This window comes from Mesoplodon mirus (assembly GCF_964341445.2).
Source record: "Mesoplodon mirus genome assembly, contig: HAP1_SCAFFOLD_4222, whole genome shotgun sequence".
NCBI lineage: Eukaryota > Metazoa > Chordata > Mammalia > Artiodactyla > Ziphiidae > Mesoplodon > Mesoplodon mirus.
The window spans coordinates 1-18726 of record NW_028293736.1 but is presented as its reverse complement, the minus strand read 5'-3'; the positions used below and the strand labels follow the sequence as shown (position 1 = coordinate 18726).

The 18726-nt window shown below is 36.0% G+C and overlaps 1 protein-coding gene across 1 annotated transcript; it reads right to left on the bottom strand.

Annotated features, from left to right (window-relative positions):
• Positions 1 to 9474: 9474 nt before the first annotated feature.
• LOC309798561 (neprilysin-like) lies at positions 9475 to 17900 on the bottom strand (the record flags this gene model as incomplete). Its single annotated transcript, XM_082646693.1, has 7 exons — positions 9475 to 9640; positions 10982 to 11062; positions 13640 to 13738; positions 14507 to 14635; positions 15788 to 15881; positions 15991 to 16127; positions 17799 to 17900. Coding segments are annotated over 7 exons (804 nt in total), but the record flags the coding sequence as incomplete, so codon positions are not given.
• Positions 17901 to 18726: the final 826 nt, after the last annotated feature.

The following is an 18726-nucleotide window of genomic DNA, read 5'->3' as shown; positions in this document are numbered from 1 at the left end:
GGATTGGATCATTACATCTTAAAGTGATGATAACAGCTACAGACTCAATGTCTAATATTTGTGGTCAATCATGAAATATTTCACTATGTTACTATAAAAGCTAAATTAATAGGACAAAGAAAATATTTTTCAAAGTAAATGGTGATGTAACAAAATATGTAAGTTCTTTTGATTTGGATGCAGCCTCAAAGTTTCAGGAGAAGCTTTCATTTATGGAAAACAGACAAATCTGACCCTGAATAGCAGAATAGAAAAGAGAAATTGCACAACTAAAGAGAAAACCAAGTATCCACTAACATAATGGATAGTGCAGGTTATCTGAAGATACCTTTAAAGTATGGAGGCCAGACACGAGCATCTCCTAGAGCAGGTATTGAACCTGAGAGATGGAGTAGATATCACCCTGTTTTTTGAATTCTCTTCCTGCCTCCGGTATGTGTGTAGGAGTATGGGTGTGTGTGGTATAAAGTGAAGGGTGGGGAAGCAAGAAGTAAGCAAACTTTATTTTAAATTTCTGAGACATAATTTTGTCAGGTAATCTTATTCTTGTTTTGGGGCACTTACAGTAGGACAAAGGGCCACTATAAGCAGCATGGCCCTCGAAGATGAACTAACAATGTAGCTGGGAAATATAAATGAAATACCCTTGAGAGGGGGACCAGGTGTGTTTCTCTTCTATCTCTTATTACCCTGAAGAACCTAAGTGGTGATGAGATGAAAGCACAGAGACATCATTTTTACTGCAGGGAAGAAAAGCAGAAGCCTACAGACTGATCCGATAGCCTTATGGATATAATAAACCCACTGGATTGCAAAGGCACCTGGAATAAAACTTCTTTTGCTCACTCACGTGCAACTTTAAAAATTTAAGCAACAAAATCATTAATGCCCCTTTCCCTGAAAGCATTCAATTTCTTAGCATCTTGTGGCCTCGAAGCAACTCCTTTGAAATCAGCAGTACAATACATTGGTTTTCTCTGTCTTCCTCAAGTACTTCTGGAAAGGAGAATTCTCATTTTGTAATTGCAGTTGCCACTGTAATGCTTTACATTTATTAATATTCCCTCATCAAAACTTCAAGGTTTTCTATATATTTTCATTCACCTTTCAAACCATACGAATAAGATAGATGACACCTCCAATTTTCAGGTGTAGAAACTAAGGCACATCATAGCTCAAACTCTTTCCTATTTACAGACTTAGCAATACAACTGGGAAAAGGATATATAAACTAGGGAGAACGAGGACCCTCTCATCTTCCAATCAAATCCCCTATTTCTAACATGTTGATCTGCATCAAACATAAAATTTCATCACAAAAATGAATGCCATTTCCTTGCCATCCTCTTTTAAAATGAAAGTGCTCATTTTTAGACTGCTTCACATTTAGGGCTGCCCCTTTCCCTAACAAACTTTAGGATGCTGGCCTCTACGTCACCCTGAAGTCTCATCATGACCAGATCGGAACAACAATAGCTACTGTTTAATGAACACCTAAGTTACGTGGCAAGCACATTACACAATACACAACACAATGACCCACAAGGCAAAAGTAAATGCTATTATCATCAGTTTATAAAGGAATCATTGAGGCTCAGAGGTATTATGTAGGTTGTCTAAGTTCACACAGCAAATAAGTGGCAGAGGAAGAATCTTACCTCAGGACTGCGCACTCCCTCTAGCCCCCACCTCCCATCACTGCCCCCGACTCCAGAGCACAAGCTCTTTCCACTGCTGCCTAAGGTACAATATTTTACCCAAAGGTGAAAGCATGGTAGGACCAAAGAGCCTATTCCACTGTTCATTGTTGCTGCATAAGAGTTGTTTACATGACTGAAGTACTCTGACTCACCTGATCCTCTGAGAGGTGAGAGCCAGGACTCCTATGCTGACATGACATTTCAACAGAAAGCAACACAAATCACCACTCTAATTTTCTTCCTAGAAGTCATCAGTTGGTTGTGTGTGGTTCTAAGTTTGGCAGCAAGACTCCATCTTTTTAGTCTTCAATAACTCTATATGGGTGTACATGCACGCACGTGTGTCCTCATGTGGGTCACGGGCCAAATTCAGAGAAATGCCCAATTTGGAACATATATGGGTGGGTGGATTTTTTCTATCAGAATTTTCTTTTGGTACTTGTTCTCCTGGTTAAGAATAACCTTGTGATCTTTCAGGAAAGAATTGAAAGCTCTTACATCCTGTATAACCCTTAGCAATGATATAACGTGATGTTATAAGTCCATTGTTGTCTATCTCATTAGACAGTGACTCCATGAAGGCAGGGATGTTCCATGTTTTGTTCTTTTTTAAAATTTTGGTAAGAACACTCACCATGAGGTCTATCCTCTTGACACATTTTAAGTGTACAATACATTATTGTTGACTTTAGGTATGATGCTATACCTTATTAATCTTGCTTAACTGAATTTTTATGCCTGTTGATGAACAACTCCTCATTTCCTCCTCCCCTCAGCTCCCGGTAATCATGATTCTCTCCTTTGATTTTATGAATTTGGCTATTTTAGATACCTCATATAAGTGGAATCATGCAGTATTTATTTTTCTGTGTCCGGCTTATTTCACTTAGCATAATGTTCTTAAGTTCATCCATGTTGTTGCATACTGCAGAATCTCCTTCTTAAAGGCTGAGTAGTATTCCATTTCATATATAGACCACGTTTTCTTTCACCTTTCATCTGTCGATGGAAACAAGTTGTTGCCACATCCTAGCTAACATGAATGGTGCTGCAATGAACATGGGAGTGCTAATATCTCTCTGAGATCCTGATTTCAATTCTTTTGGCTATATGCCCAGAAGTGGGATTACTGGGTCATGTGGTTCTATATCTAATTTTTTGAAGAACTTCCATATTGTTCTCCATAGCTACTGCACCCTTTTGCATTCCCACCATTTGTGCAAGGGTTCAAATTTCTCGATATCATCACCAACACTTTTTGTCTTCTTTTTTTTATTAAAAAAAACAATGTGCAATCCTAACGGTAGTGATGTGATAACTCATTGGGGTTTTGATTTGCATTTTCTTGATGATTAGTGATGTTGAGCATCTTTTCATATACCTGGTGGCCATTTGTATGTCTTCTTTGGAGAAACGTCTATTCAAATTCTTAGCTCATTTTTTAATTGGGTTATTAGGTTTTTTGCTATTGAATTATAGGAGTGACATATATTTTGGAGATTAACCCCTTACCAGATATGCGATTTGCAAATATTTTCTACCATTCCTTAGGTTGCCTTTTCATTTCTTCTACTGTGCAGAAGCTTTTAATCTCAATGTAGTCCCAGTTGTGTATTTCATATTTTGTTCTTAATAGTATCTCTAGGGCTTAGCACAGTGTTGAGAACATGATAGGCACTCAATACATATTTGGGTCTTGGCATATCAGTGGGTCCTTCCAAGCCCCAAGAGTACTGACCCTTCTCATCCTTGGGACCCTGGGAGGGTGGAGGGCACTAAGCCTAGGTGTTATGCAGGCTGTAGAGAGCCATGGAAACTGGAAGTCATGTACTATCTGGACATTGCCCTCTCAAGAGGGTTCACTGGTATAAAGTTCTAGACTTCTTTTGCAAAGTTCTTCCTGTTTAAACCTTTTAACTTTTATCTTCCCTCTCTACCTCTTTTCCCCCTCTGAAAACAAAACCCTGCTTGGGTGCTAATTAAAATGCAGAAATGTTTTTACTGGTAAAATGTATTTTGCTTATAACCCAAAAACATGTTGAAAAATTGCATAGTCTGTTGGCCTAATGGGAATCTAAAAGATGGAACTCTAACATTTTAATCTATTATGTGTAGAACATGGGCACACCAGGGCAGATACTGCCATAGGGAATTAGAGTGACTTGTCCAAGTTTAGTTTATCTGTTATTCTGTCTTTCTGGCTGAGAGTACTTGATGAGCCGAATAATCTGTCTTGTGTATCTTCCCCATACATCTACATCATGAAGAGTCACTTGTGTCCCAAGTCTCCAGCAGTCTGCGTGCCCACTCTGGACAGGTCCTATCAACTCTCCACCTGTGTGCCATTTCATTTACCCACATAAGTCCTCTATAACTATTCTTCTTTAAGTTCAATGATACAGACTTAGTTACAAGATTGAGTCTAGAAACATTAGTGAAGGGTAAATATCAGAAGAGATATTTTAGAAAGAAGTGAGGTGCTTCCCTACCTACCAAGAATATGTTTTTTTCCTCTTGGGTCACTTGATGTGGAGAAGCCAGGGAGTAAAACATCCTGGCTCTTGTCAAAACTTCACAGTAAGAGCCAAAAAATTTTAGTGCTGGAAAGAACCTTAGAGATGTTATGAAGTCTAAATCAACCTGCTCATGTTATAAATAAGGAAACTTCATGGCTTTTAAAAGGCCATAGATAGTAACTGGCAGAACTGAGACACGAAAAAGTGACAGTAACTCACGGCAGTGGCAAAACTATGGTGGTCCCAGCCACCCTGCTATTTTTGGTGGTGTTGGCCTTTCAGGAAGAACCACATAAAGCCACAGCTGTTGGGCTGCCAACCTCAGTACCACCACTTATTTCAGGGGCTTGCAAACATTCAATTAGCTCAGATTAGAAAGGACAGCAGACTTGAAGCAATGAAGGAGAAGACAGAAATGAACCAACCATTTTGTCTGGTTTTGTTTTAACTGAATCCTCTGTTCACCTCAATATTAATTTAAATGCTGACATGTTGTTTCCAGGGAATGTTTTACTAATAAGTAAAGGTTTAATTGTGGTTTAAAAAATAGTGTTATCTTAGCACTTTGTTGTCTTGTAATAGCACCAACCAACTCTGCTTTCTATCAGCTTTCATTGCTGGTCACCTGCCTCTTCTACTAGATTACAAGCTATGAGTCTTACTCATTACTTTATCCTTTTTATCCTTACTCATTACTTTACTGTGCCATATCCTTAGCACAGTGCTTTGCACACTGTAGCTGCTGGATAAAATGTTTATTGAGCTGGCTGCTGTTAATGTCAGCTTGTTTTTATTTTGATGTACAACAGCAGGAAAGAAGCAGCAATGAAATAAGTCTTCGTAGTTTACAAAATGCAACTCCACATGCTCAATGGTCATAATTTACAAACACTGGCACTATCTGTCCCAACTGTATTACAGAAAATTCTGTCCTGAGAAACTAATAAGATAATATCAAGTCTAAAAATAAGAAAAGGAATTCATTTTATTTTGTTCTTGTACATTGTTTCTTTTCAGAGCTTTACGTTTGTTCCATGGAGTCTAAGTGAATAATCATGTTACTGGAAGTAAATCACTTTAGATATATCACTAAGTAATTTTGCCAAAGGATATTACAGTCTCAATTTAACATTATTACTGTTTGATAACATGATGTGTTTGAAACTCTTTACAAACTGTCATTAAGTCCCCAGAGAACATGATGTTTGAGATAATTTTGGAAACACAAGCTAGGCACTCAGAAACCACATGAGCCAAGAGCCTTTTAAATTTAAATCTTTGTCCTTTACAGTCGCCAGGGGCTCAAATGGGCAGAAGTCCTTTTAGCCAGATGATTAACTCAGGCATATCACATGCAGACTTCCTGACCTCCTTAAGTTTTTGAATTTTTAAGCAGAGAGGAGAGCAGAGATCATGTTGGACATCTTCACCAACAGTGATGGTGAAATACTTGGATGTGTCAACATTTACTTTAGTAAATTTACTGAGTTCACTTTATAAGCATTATTACAAACTGGCAATTTTATCAATCATTCACTCCATCATCATTGAGGGAAGGTTGACATTCTGCTCATCAATGTTCAATCTCTGGTGACACAAATACACGGTTTCTGCTTTCAACAAGGCCTAGTCCAGCTAAATGTAATCAGATGTACTGGTGCTGTGACTAAAATGTGTGTAAGTGATAGCACAGAGGAGAAACCAAAGATGAAGAGGATCATGTAAGGGGGTGCTATGAGTAAGGAGATAACGCTCAAGTTGAATCACACCATGTGTTGGTTTCTGTTAAATGAACAGGGCAGAAAGGGTGGCCCTGGTAAGGGATAAGGAGGAGGAAGAGATGCAGCGATGACTTTACAGTAATTCCTACGGGTAGAGATTTGGGGCAATGCTGTGGGGTAGGGTGACTCTAAAGGAATTCTGGAGTGCTGTTACAGGGAGGTATGCAGAGCCCTGTACATGCTTCATGAGATGGGCAAAACAAACGTATGGAAAGGTTTTCATCAGAAAATGACATGACTCAATTTGTGTCTGTAAAAGCTCTCTAAGGCAGTAGCATGGAGAGTTAGCTGAAGGACTGTGAGATGACTGATGATAAGATTAGGAAAATATTATCATCACTCTGGTGAACAATGAGAAATGTCTGAATTAGGGCATGGCAATGGAGATGGTTAAGATGGAGATCCACACCCCCTCATGCCTATTAAATATTTAATTAGCAGCTGGTGGATGAAACTTTTTTTTTTTTGGATGGGATTTGAAGTAGGTATCACTGTAGATATCAGAGATGATAGAATGGGATTGGTCTAGGATGATGAACCCCTGGTTTCTGTCTTGGTAGCAATAAGATAGAAGTTGGAAACTAGGGGGATCAAGGGAGAAAGATGGTAAGTTTTTACTCAAAAAGGCAAATGCTGTGTTTGTAGGGTCAATGGAACACCTGCATGGAGATGTTTCATTGACAGCTAGACATTTGGATCTGGAGCGCAGCAAACAGACCTGGGCCAGATACATGTATTCAGTGGTCATAATGATAGTAGAAGATGCAAATAAGTATACGAGTTTGCCCGGTGAGAGCATGTGGAGTGAGAAAAGAAAAAGTCCTGAAGTTTACTATTTGGTTAATTGACTGAATTTATTTAAATTAATTGCTGCCTTGAAAATTTAATGCATCATAATTTCTCTATAATACCCTACAATATAACCCTACTATAATCAATAGCTTTTCTCGTCTCTGTCTCATCTACTGTGGATATGGACACCTGTTTGTCCTGCAAGACCCTAGGAGTGAGGACTTGAGCATCTGAAAATGTAATTCTCTGTGTTAACTGCAGGTTACATGAATAAAGTAGAAGCAATAGATGTTATCTGCCTGAACATACACAGTGAGGACTTGAACTTGATGCTATATAAAAAAGGAAAGAAAACATAGTGACTTTATTGCTATTAAGCAGGTACAAATTAAGTCAAAAACTTTCACTATAAGAAAACTCAATAAAATAGAAGAACTTTTATTATGTTGTAATCTACAGGGTACAGTCCTAATGATTTAATGCAATCACTGTCAAAAGTACTTCCAATATTTTGGAAGACAAACACTAAATTTTAAAGCTAAATTGCCAAATTAAAGACATCACCTTGTAAAAAAATTTCACAAAATTGAATATGAGCAAGTATGAGTCAACACAAAAAGGAACAAACACTAAAGCAGGGGTTCTGACTTGAGAAGGGGGCGTGGGACTTAAAAAGAATACCAATACCTGGGTCCCCACCTACAGGTATGTACATCACAATCTAGGGTGGTGTAGAGCTGGGGAATCAGTACTATTTCTTTTTTTTGGAACTTTATTTATTTCTTATACAGCAGGTTCTTATTAGTTATCTATTTTATACATATTAGTGTATACATGTCAATCCTAATCTCCCAATTCATCCCACCACACCCCCGCCCTGCCACTTTCCCCCCTTGCTGTCCATACGTTTGTTCTCTATATCTGTGTCTCTGTTTCTGCCCCAGGTGACTCTAAAGTGCAGCCTGAGTTTTGAACTCTTGTACTCAGCATACAGGTAGAAGATGGGGAAGGAAGAAAATCTAGCCTGGTATGGCAGAGAAGACCTTATACGTCATATTGCACTTGTGATTAACAGTACTACTGAGCTATGCATGCTACTGAGCAAATATTCATTTAAATATTGTATACAATTGTCACTTTCGATTATCTATAGTAAAGAGAAAAAGACTCAGAGAAAGTCAACACATATGGTAAAAAGGAATGAAAACTGCACACCATATTACAAAATGATTATGGAGCTGGGACTACATTAACTTCTAAAGAAAACATCAAGCAATAATTCAACAACTATTTTTAAAATTATGAAGACATCTTCTGGTGTCAGGTGGGTGCAGGTTATATTATCTATTTTCAGAAAGAATATTCGATGATATTTGTATGTAGATATTTTACTCAGTGCTAACAACCATTAAGTGTAACTATATGTAGTTTTAAAGAAATAAAAATATTCAGACTTATAAGGATTCTCAGATTATAAATTTTCCCACAGGATATTATTTTTGATGACTTTTTGTTTGTTTCTAGAGATAGGACTGACAACCGATTATAACACAAACCATACGTGCCCATTCTCCATCTTTCTTTCCCACCTGGGACACTAAACATTCTGTGACATTTGCTGTCTCATTTTTAGCACCAGACAATGTAACATTTGCTCCAGTGTAAACATAGAGGTCAGCAAAAGAAATCAATCTCTATTTCAGGGTACCTTAAGGGCTCAAAATGTCGTACAGGGATTGAAATAAACTGCATTTCCATATTAGGAATTTTGTCCAACCTGGACTTGGTTTACTAATAGAAGAGTCCTGTTATCAAATAGTCCTTCTGCACTTTGTACCTTTCTTGGCACATTTTCCTCCTGGTGATACAGTTTATTATAACACGTCTTTCACACCCTCTGCTGTTGTCATGTAATGTAATACAATCAAAGTTCACCTTTGATTCTCCCAGTTCCCAGTGACACCTGGACTTGGTATGGTATTGTGTCAGTTACCACAAAAATCAAATTAGTATATTTACTTTTCACTTGCTCACTCATTCATTAATTTAGTTCTAACTGAAAACCTCCTATGTGTTCAGCACTGTGTTGAACGGTCCCTTGCTCTCTAGGAGCTAAAAGGACAAGCAATTCTAGGGATTTAAGTGCATAAACACTTAGGTTGATAAATATGTTAGACACATCCATTTAACTGAAAAATGAACATTAAACTAATAGTTACTACAATGTACTAATGCCACTAGTAAGCAGAGATTAAGAGCATTTGAAAACTATGAATGAGAGTGATTCCTGATATCTCATATTTGGCTACCACAAGGTTGACAGAAGTGTTACCTGGAGCAATCTAGGAAGGGCATGGAGTTGCAGGATGATGGACTGATAGAAAACAGGTGGGGCTGAGGGCAGGTGATAATGCTGAGTACAGTAATACAGCCTCAGAGAAGGCTTGAAGGAGCTATGGATTACTTAGGCTAAGGTGTTCTTGAGAGCCCTGTCCACAAACAAAGTAGAGGGGATAGACAATAATATGAGGAGAAACCAAAGGTAGTCTAAGGACACCTTAATGAAAAAAGTTTAAATTTTGATTAAATCCTTGACTCATCTTTAGTATATTCTTAGATGCTCTTAGAAGTACTCAATAGAAAGAGAACATTACACCTTTTAACATTATTCTAAGTCAGGTTCTTTCTCTTAATCCAACAAAGGCCCTCTTCTGAATGAACATATTAGAAAACTGGAATATACATACTCATCCTTGTCCACCTTTTCTCGAAGCTTCTTTAGCTGTTTATTTTGGCTGAACTTCAAGTTTTGAATTATGTTCTCAAAGTATTCGTCTTCCTTGTAGCTCAACTATATTAATTTAAAAGATTTGGGGAAAAATATTAAAACCGGTATCTTCAAAGTTTTTGCTAAATAACATTAAGAAGTATTTTCTTAAATTCTATCACTTAATAAAGTTAACAGAGAACATTAAAACTTGCCAAAGAAAAGTTAAGTTCCAACTAGCTTAGTTCTATATTACAGGTCACTGCTGCGCTGGCTGAATCACTACTTCAGTCTATTCTTTTGTAATTAATCAAATGAAACTAAATGTTAAACAAGCTTTTCTATATTCATATTAATCCTTACAGGACAGACAAGATAAAAGCATTCATATTTAGTACCTACTATGTTATAAGAACTTCATATATCACATTTTTTAATCCCCATAATAATCTTATGAAGATGGGCTGTTACCACCATTTTAAAGCTGAGGAGACTGAAGCACAATTAAGTCACTTGCCCAAGTTAATGAGTGATGGAGCTGAGATTTGAACCCTAGCAGTCTGACTTTGAGCTTATGCTCTTAGCCAGCTAGTGAGAGGTGTAGCTGAGATTTGAACCCAAGCAATTCAGCTGTGAGACTATGTGCTCAGCCACTAGACTCCTGCCACAAGGGCCCTGGGGACTCACATGCTACAGCCAGCTCATTTTATAAAAAGTCAAGCTTTTCTGCAAGTGGAAAAAGAAAAGAGGACACTGTGCCTTGCAAACTCCCGTGTTATGCTAGTAATCAACAGATTAGGAATCGCTATCATCCCCAGATCTAGGCAAGGGTCACCTTGTCACCAGGGTTTCAAGTAGTTGTGGTGACTGCAAGGTCACCACAGGACCTTTAGCTGAGTCTGAAATCAATACTGTAGTGACTTCAATCAACTCTGTTTTCTTTTCATTGTTACATTACCAAAGGGGAATAAAATAGTTCCCCATTCTCAAATAGTAGATTTTCTTTCAAATAGAGAAGGCATGACCTGGTTTACCCAGTGGAGGAATAATTAGAAAGTGGAAGGAAAGCTGAAGATTTGACTTTTCAGGCATGTATAAAATGAGATAAGAAGCCTGAGTACTGCCTGTTCATCACTTAAATGTCTATGTCTTAATGCTCTTTAAAAAACACCAGATTTTTATCACTACTCTTAAAATGGAATATATGGAAAGCAAAATAACAAAACCAAATACAGACCAGCCCATGAAACAATGGGTTAAAACTAAAACAAACATAGTTCTGGCTTCAGTGTTAAAGGCTTACTATCAACATAATAAGACCTCTGGGTGTAGGCTATTTCACATAATTTCTGGCCCCCCTCATAGCTAGAAATGACATTGCCACCAGCCCCAGGCATCATCAGTGCAGTCTTTATAAAGACTTACCTCAAGGTATTCATTATTCAGTTTGTTGTCATTTGAAATAATGTCATCAGGATAGCCGATCCTTTCTTTAATTGCTAAGGCCTATGAAAATTAGAATATTGAATGTGAGCATGATTATGAACTTTCAAATGCAAGCATTATAATTTGCCCTTGACAACAGTTGAATAACCTGATCCATATGTTTACAAGATGAGTATCTGACAACGTTTAAACAGAGATCTTTGCACTGGCTTTTCCCTGGAGTTCACAATAAACAAAAAATAGTTCTGAAATTTAGCTTCTACTACCCTATTCTCATAGGCTGCAGCTTTCCCAGGAAAACCAAAATGAAAACTGACAAGTCATTGTTCCACATGTATTGTACTTTTATGAACTTTTTCTCTGAAAGGCTTTTTTCTTCAATTTTACAGGAGGGGTAATATTTAGAACTTCCATTCTAGCAGCTTATAATTATCTTTCCACTTCACTGATTTGGCTGAGAAAACAGACGTGGGCTTACAGGTTTAATGCTAATATTCTTCCTAAATATTGGTTCCTGGAGTTTTTATGTTCTCCTTTGGTCTCCAGAGCTAGTGTACCTAACTTCCCGCAGTTAAATGAATGGCATTAGTTAAACAAATAGAAAACAGGGTTTTCCTTGTTATACCATCTCATATTTACCACTACCTTACTACTATTTCTATTATTTTAAAATTGTTAGCTTATTGTAATTATTTCATCAGTACCACTTGTTTACTACTTGCTATTTTTATTTCTCTCATTTTTCTCAAAGATAGTTGACTTTTGATTTTATCATATCACATTGCTCTTAAATAATTTAACTAGTTTAATATTTTCATGGGATATTAAGCTTGCATCTCTGAATTATTTGTTTTACCATCAAATGGATGTGGTTTTGTTACAAATCTGTTTCATAAGCCTAGGATTTCCCCAGTGGATCAGACAGATGTGTCACTAAATCAGTTTGGCCAAGCCCATTTCCTTTCTATACCATCAGCCCATAACGAATCATCTCCCTCTCAATGGCACTTTATTTTCTAGAAGATATTTCCCCAAAAGGTGTTCTAAGGGATACAAAATTTACAGAAATAGGAAGTAATACATGAAAAGGATATATTGTCAAATATTTGGCGTAAATACTGTGACAAAGACGTTAAGCAGGCTTCTTCATTGAAAGACTACTTAGAGTTTAAAATTAAGTAATTGTAAGTGTCCAATGGGATAAATTAATTTGTCTATTTATTCATTCAATTTGTCTTCAAGGGTATACAACAAGCCACGTACTTTGTAAGGGGCTGAGGATACAATGCTAGGCAAAAATTTCTACCCCTGGAGAGTTTACTATAAAGGTCAATGGTAGGCAATAAAATGAATATTAACTCTCAAGTGTGATGTATGGTGCCATAAGATCACACCCTATAGGTATATAACCTAGTCGAGGGTGGGATCAGAGAAGCCTTCCTGCAGGAAATGTTTCCTGAACTCTTTTTGACCATGAGAATCTTTCATAGAGCTACTTGGCAGGTCCAGAGTTTCATGACACCACCTTGGGAAATGATTACCTAGAACAATTTGATTGGCTACATCAAATAGTACCATGTTGTGATAGCTAGAACATGAAAGGAGCAAATCCAGCCTGAACTTCTGAGGACCTACAGAATGATGGAAAGACAGCTATACTGGAGTGCCAAATTCTAGACCTGACCCACTCAGGGCTCTGTGATAGCTGAAAAAGATAATCCTTCCATGTGATCTAATCCTGAAAGAGAACTAGACTACAGCTTGATTCTCTTATTATAATAGATTTATGGACTCTTTCTGTGTTAGTTCAAAGAATGGTCTGTTCTTCCTGTTACCCTAACTACAGAGGAATAATCAGGCTGCATGTGAATACTGCTCATAAACACATACAGTTTTCATTGGACATGTTCCTTTTAGGTTTATATAGTTATCAACACAATGACATAGTAAATTTAAACCTGAGATTTCCTTAGACATCTCACTTTTATTCTAATGCAAGATACTAAGAGTCCCAATAAAAGGTGCACAATGGGGGTAAATAAGAATAGTTATAAAAAGCTCCTTCAACATCCCTCTAACTGTAGGTTACCTTATAGTACTCAAATAATGCACTACCTTACATTTGCTTGAATAGAAATTTAGTATTTTTCTCCCTAGGTCATTAAAAAAAAAAAAAACTAAATAGTGCATGCTTAAAAAAAATTTAGCTAGAAATTTACATGAAAGATTAGGGGATATTTTTACATATTGGTAGAGGTCTTTTAAATATTTTTCATAAAAGGAAGAAAAATATGAACCACTGATAATATCTTTTAATGCTTTCTGGTTCACACAAGATTTTCCTCTTGTTTTGTGAAGACTTCCTTTTAAAAAAAAAAAAAAAAGGAAAATTGCAGATCTTTCAAAGTTTGGAGCCAAACATGGAGAGTAGGAGCTAGTTACAAAGAGATAATAAAAGATGAAAATCATAGAAAAAAAATCTTCATACATGAAAAGTGTTCCTGGAAACATTACATCTTGAAGGAGCTTGCTTTTATTTTATACAATCTTTGAATACTATGTTTTCCCCAAATTTCTTAAAAGCTAATCTTTTCCTATAGATTTTTCTTTGATAATTCACCCGGCCTTGCTCTTTACCTTTTCTTCAGCTTTCTTTTTCGTTTCAGCATCCATCCAAGTAAGGTCATCTAAAGTCTGAATAAAAACTTTCCGGATCTGTGCAATTAAATCCTCAACCTTAAACCAAAAGAGCAGAAGGCAAATTTAGGCCATGAATTAATTTTTTCTAAAGCAAATTAAAAAAAAATAGAGCTATAAGCTGTCTTTATGTGATTCAACGATATGTTAATAAATGTAAATTTATAAACAAACTGGTGATCTAAACAAATGGATATATGTGGGTAATTATATCTTTAAAGCAACACTGCTACTATCAACACTAATGATTAAATAGGTCTTAATGCATGCATTAATAAAAATCATCTTCAGAATGTATGGTTTCCATTATCATGAAAGACGAACTAACATGAAATACTGTCATTACCATTAGTAGTTTAGTTAAGCATGAGGTAGCATTTCAATAGATTCTTTCACCATGTCTTTAAGTTCCCTTGTCTTCATTTCAGTAACAATAAAAAATAAAGTACATGTCTTACACTTCAAATAAACCCTGGTTTACTTTCTGTTTTTTAAGAAAATACTAATTCTTAGTCAATTTTGATAACAGAAGAGATTACAAATGACTATATCATTAGAACATGTGACTGGGTATTGTGAATACATTGCTTCTGGAAAATGCACAATTGGCTTTGGGTTAAACAATATTAGGATCAGAAACATAACCAGACCCGTGGGGGAGGGAGAATAAGACTTATTGGGAAATAATGGCAAATTGTGATTCAGAAGATCTCTGCCAATTAATAAAATTTTAACGAAATGATGGACTATTGTAATTGCCCATCAGTGCAAACACATGCTGATAGAGTATTGTGCAGAAAACATTACCACATGTTTACTGTCTCCAGAAAATGCTGCTTCCACATAGAGCCTTCCCACAGCGTTTTCCATATTCCCATTGACATAGTTTGCACAACGTCTCCAAGTCGCTGTTTCTGATGTTGTGCCATAAAGAGCCTATGGGAGAGAAAAAGTAAAGGAAATGGCATTTGACCAGGAGTAGATGGCCGAAGCGTGGTAAGAGCACAAATTTCATAGGACTCTGTTCTTTATGTCTCCTAAATTCTTGCAATATTCATTGCTTCTCCTCACATGTCAGGATGTCCTTGCATAGGATAAAATGTAATCCAATTGAATTATTACTTACTATGATCTGGAAATAAGGTATATTTTCAGTAGCATGTCCTAGAAAAACTGTTGGCTATTGCAAGTTAATATCTTTCTAGACAGGGTTAGAAAAAACAACCCTCTCCACCAAACAAACAAAATAACACTGTTGTCACTGTATAAACATAAATGTGAAGTAATATTCAATAAATGTAACGGGAGAGATCTGGTATACAAGAAAACACATTCCTGTTTTCTAAAGTTTTTGCTGAAGTTCCAGTACTTAGAAGAACTGCATGTGTACAAATTTAAGAACCAATAAAGGGATTAACTTACGGAAGGGAAATTTAGCAAAACACCATTTTTACATTCTCTAATTTAAAAAATATGTCTACATTTTCTTTTAAAGGGTAAAAACTAAAAATTTCAATCAATCACGGAGTTATTTCCTTTCCAGGACACCAACCAATACATTTGTGAGAATTTCTCCTTCCTCAATCCCTCCTGCCCTCTCCCCTCACAATAGGACGAAAATGATGATTCTTTAAATAATGCAGGTACAGTCTAATAAAAAGTCTTAAGGCTATCTCCAGGTAGGTATATTCTCAGGGGATTGTCCACATCAATGTAGTCCAACTGTCTCAATGTCTAGTATCTTATAATCACCAGAAAAATCAAATTAATTGAGATAGATACCCCTGAGATTACTTTGAACACAACAAAAAACCAAGCTAGTATTCTTCCATGAACTGCTCAAATAACCAATACATGCCCTTCCCGGGCAATTCAATCACGGTGCCAGAGTAGACAATCATAGGACCACAGAGCACCCGAAAACTGGCTTTCCTAGGCAACATGGCTTAAATACAGGCAGCATACCAAGCATTTGGCATTTTGTCTCTTGGCAAAGTTTACCACTTCTAGTAATGTACATGGCAAGCCTTCATAACCATGGATAGCTTTATGCTTTAAGTCTTAAGAAAAGAGAGATTTTTTCTTCACCTTGCGGAAAGCATTTCTGGACTCCTTGTAGGTTCGGCTGAGGCTGCTTACAAGATCCATTATGAACCGCCAGGACATTAAATTTTGAAGATCTCTGCATAAAAAAACCCACCACCCAGCAACAGAAAAGATGAGGCTGCAAAGCTTCTAAAGAGTGATATTAAATGTAAACTTTGGGGACATGGGCACTCTGACATACCTACCTGGCAGAATATTTGGTAAGAATGAGCTTAAGTTTGGTTAAATATTCTGGAGCATAAACAATCACATCTTCCTCATTTGGAATATTAATATTCACAGTTGACATGATTTCGTTTGTGAAATTTGACCAGCTGAATGGCTGGAAAAAAGCAGGCACAAAAACATTCAGTAATTATGGATTTCTCTTCTCGGTTCCAAGACTCAGTTATGGTTACAGGGTCAGACATGGTTACAGTGTCAGTTGCATCACTATATAATTATCACAATGGTCAGTTTGATATCTGTTTGGGCTTTTTCTCTAATTGCTTCAATCAATTTTTGAATAAAAATTAATTCTGTAGCATAATTATTTAAATAAAAGAATTAAACCAACCATTTAAGAGCAAAAGCTAAGCTTCTAAGTGTAGTGAACATATGCTAGAAATTAGGCTCAGTGTCAAATTCTTGGTCTAACCAATATGAAAGAAAAAGAAAAAGAAATTTAGCTGTAAACATAAAGTTTCCTAGGTTTATGCAAAAATTTAAATGGGTATAAAATGTTTATCTCTTAAAGGTGGATATTAATAAACAATCCATTTCAACACAGTAATACATCTCAGTGGAGCTCGTGTTGTAAACGAAAGCACACTGTTGTCCTAGCAGAGGTACAGTAAATGTATAGATACATGTATAGATGGTCCAATGAAGATGAACAAAATGTACTTTAAGCTATCAATATCGGGTCTACAGGCATGCAGTTCTCACACTTCGGAAGCTGGATTTGGAGTTGCCAGAAGATGGAGTCTTATCTATTATTCTTTAAATGGGAATTGTGGTATTCAACCACCAATGGATATAAGAAAAAACAGCAGAAGTGGAGATTATGCAGATCTTGCTGAAATGCCACATTTCAATGTTTGAGAATGTTTAAGATTACCAATATCTTAGACTCTGTAATTTTATATATATATGCCTGGAAGTATATAAATACACTGATCACTTACTAAGTGTGAGACGCTATGTACTTTTCTTGATTTCCTTTGGCAGTTTGACCCATTATTTCAAAACATATTTATTAAACACTTATTATATTAAAAAGCTCTATGTAAGAAATTCCTAACTCAGTAGGTTATGCCTTTAAAAAGTCCTTGTTTTCAGCAATTAGTGCCAAAGAGAATTCCATCACTGAATGTGGTGGTTTGTAGATTTTTCCATGAATGTTGCTTCATTACCTGACTGTGTGCATCAACTAATACACAGAATACATTCATAGCCTTAAAAGAGATTATTAAATACTAGCTAAGGAATTACAACCAAGCAAAAAGATGTCAATTGATGTTTATAAATGGAACCTATAGATTTTTCTGTTTCTTGTGTTCTATTTCTCCATTATTGCTCTGAACACTTCCATAGATGGCCTTGATGAGAACATGGCAAGTTCTATGAATAAATTATCCTTTTTCAGAGTTAAAAAGAAATCTGGTACTTATATTATTTGACTGTCCAAGTCCAATGGCTATATAATGATCTTTCAGAAGGATTTTTGCTTTTAATGTTTCCAAACCTTTTTCTATGATAATTTCTAATATTATTACATAGCTGCCTTGAAAGGACTTTTACCTTTGAAATTCACTCTAAGTAAATATAAATATAATTATGTCAAATAGTTTTTTTCAAGTCTTTTCATGAAGTCAAATGGTTGATGTCTAAATCCATTTTGATGTTCAATTTATTTCAATAAATAAAAAATCATTACATTTTAACAAACTGCATTTTAATATTATAATTTTAGAAATGGCACAATAAGAGAGTACATAAAACTGCTACTTACCTTCCCACCGATCTCTAGTGAAAAGTTATTTTGGATCTGGGCTAATGTCATTTTGTTATAAAGAAGCATTGGATCATTTCGATCTTCAGATTTAGTTGTAGCCTATGGATTTAATTTCTTATCATTATTTTAGGTCAAGAACTCTTTAGAAAAATATAACTATATACAAGGGAAAAAGAAATATGGCATAGGTACAACATAATTATATTTAAGTTCTATTCTGTATTTGTGTTATAATTTATTTTGTCCTATCAAGAAGAAGAGAGAAATATAAGAGATTTTAAGTATATTCAGTAACAATTATCAAGATTTGGCTGCAGTGTCAAGCATAAAATTTTTCGAAAATCTTTTTATATTTTTATAACTGCCAAACCACATCAGCAATATTTAAAGGCCTCTTTCCTTCTATGGCTAAATGCGCAACTCAGTTGTGTCTGTGGCTATTTCATATGATAATGATTTTCTTGAATATAGTCATTTCCAGTTTATCTCTCAAATACTCTTTCTCTCACCTACCACCATTCAGTGTCCCAGTTAAAATTCAGACAGGAAAAAGAGTAGAAAAAAGCACAATGATTTCTACAAGAATTTAAAGCAAGTAAGACTTTAGTACATAACACAGGTAGGTGGCAAATTATCTGAAGAGAGTTCTAGCATCTACTTTTGTGACTGTCCGCTCATCTGGCCTAACGAGTTCAGTGTTATCAACAGCATCCAGTATTATTTTTTCCATTGAATCAAAAAAGAAAATTTCAATAACAACTGCCCAACTAGTGGTTGAAAGGAGTAAAAGCAATTTTAAGTGAAAAGAAACAAAATGTAAAAATGGGAGTTATTTCTCAAGTGACAACGGCTCCAATTTCCCCTTTAGGTCACTTATTTATTCATTTAAAAATTATGTTTGTAACATCTGCACGCAATAATGTGC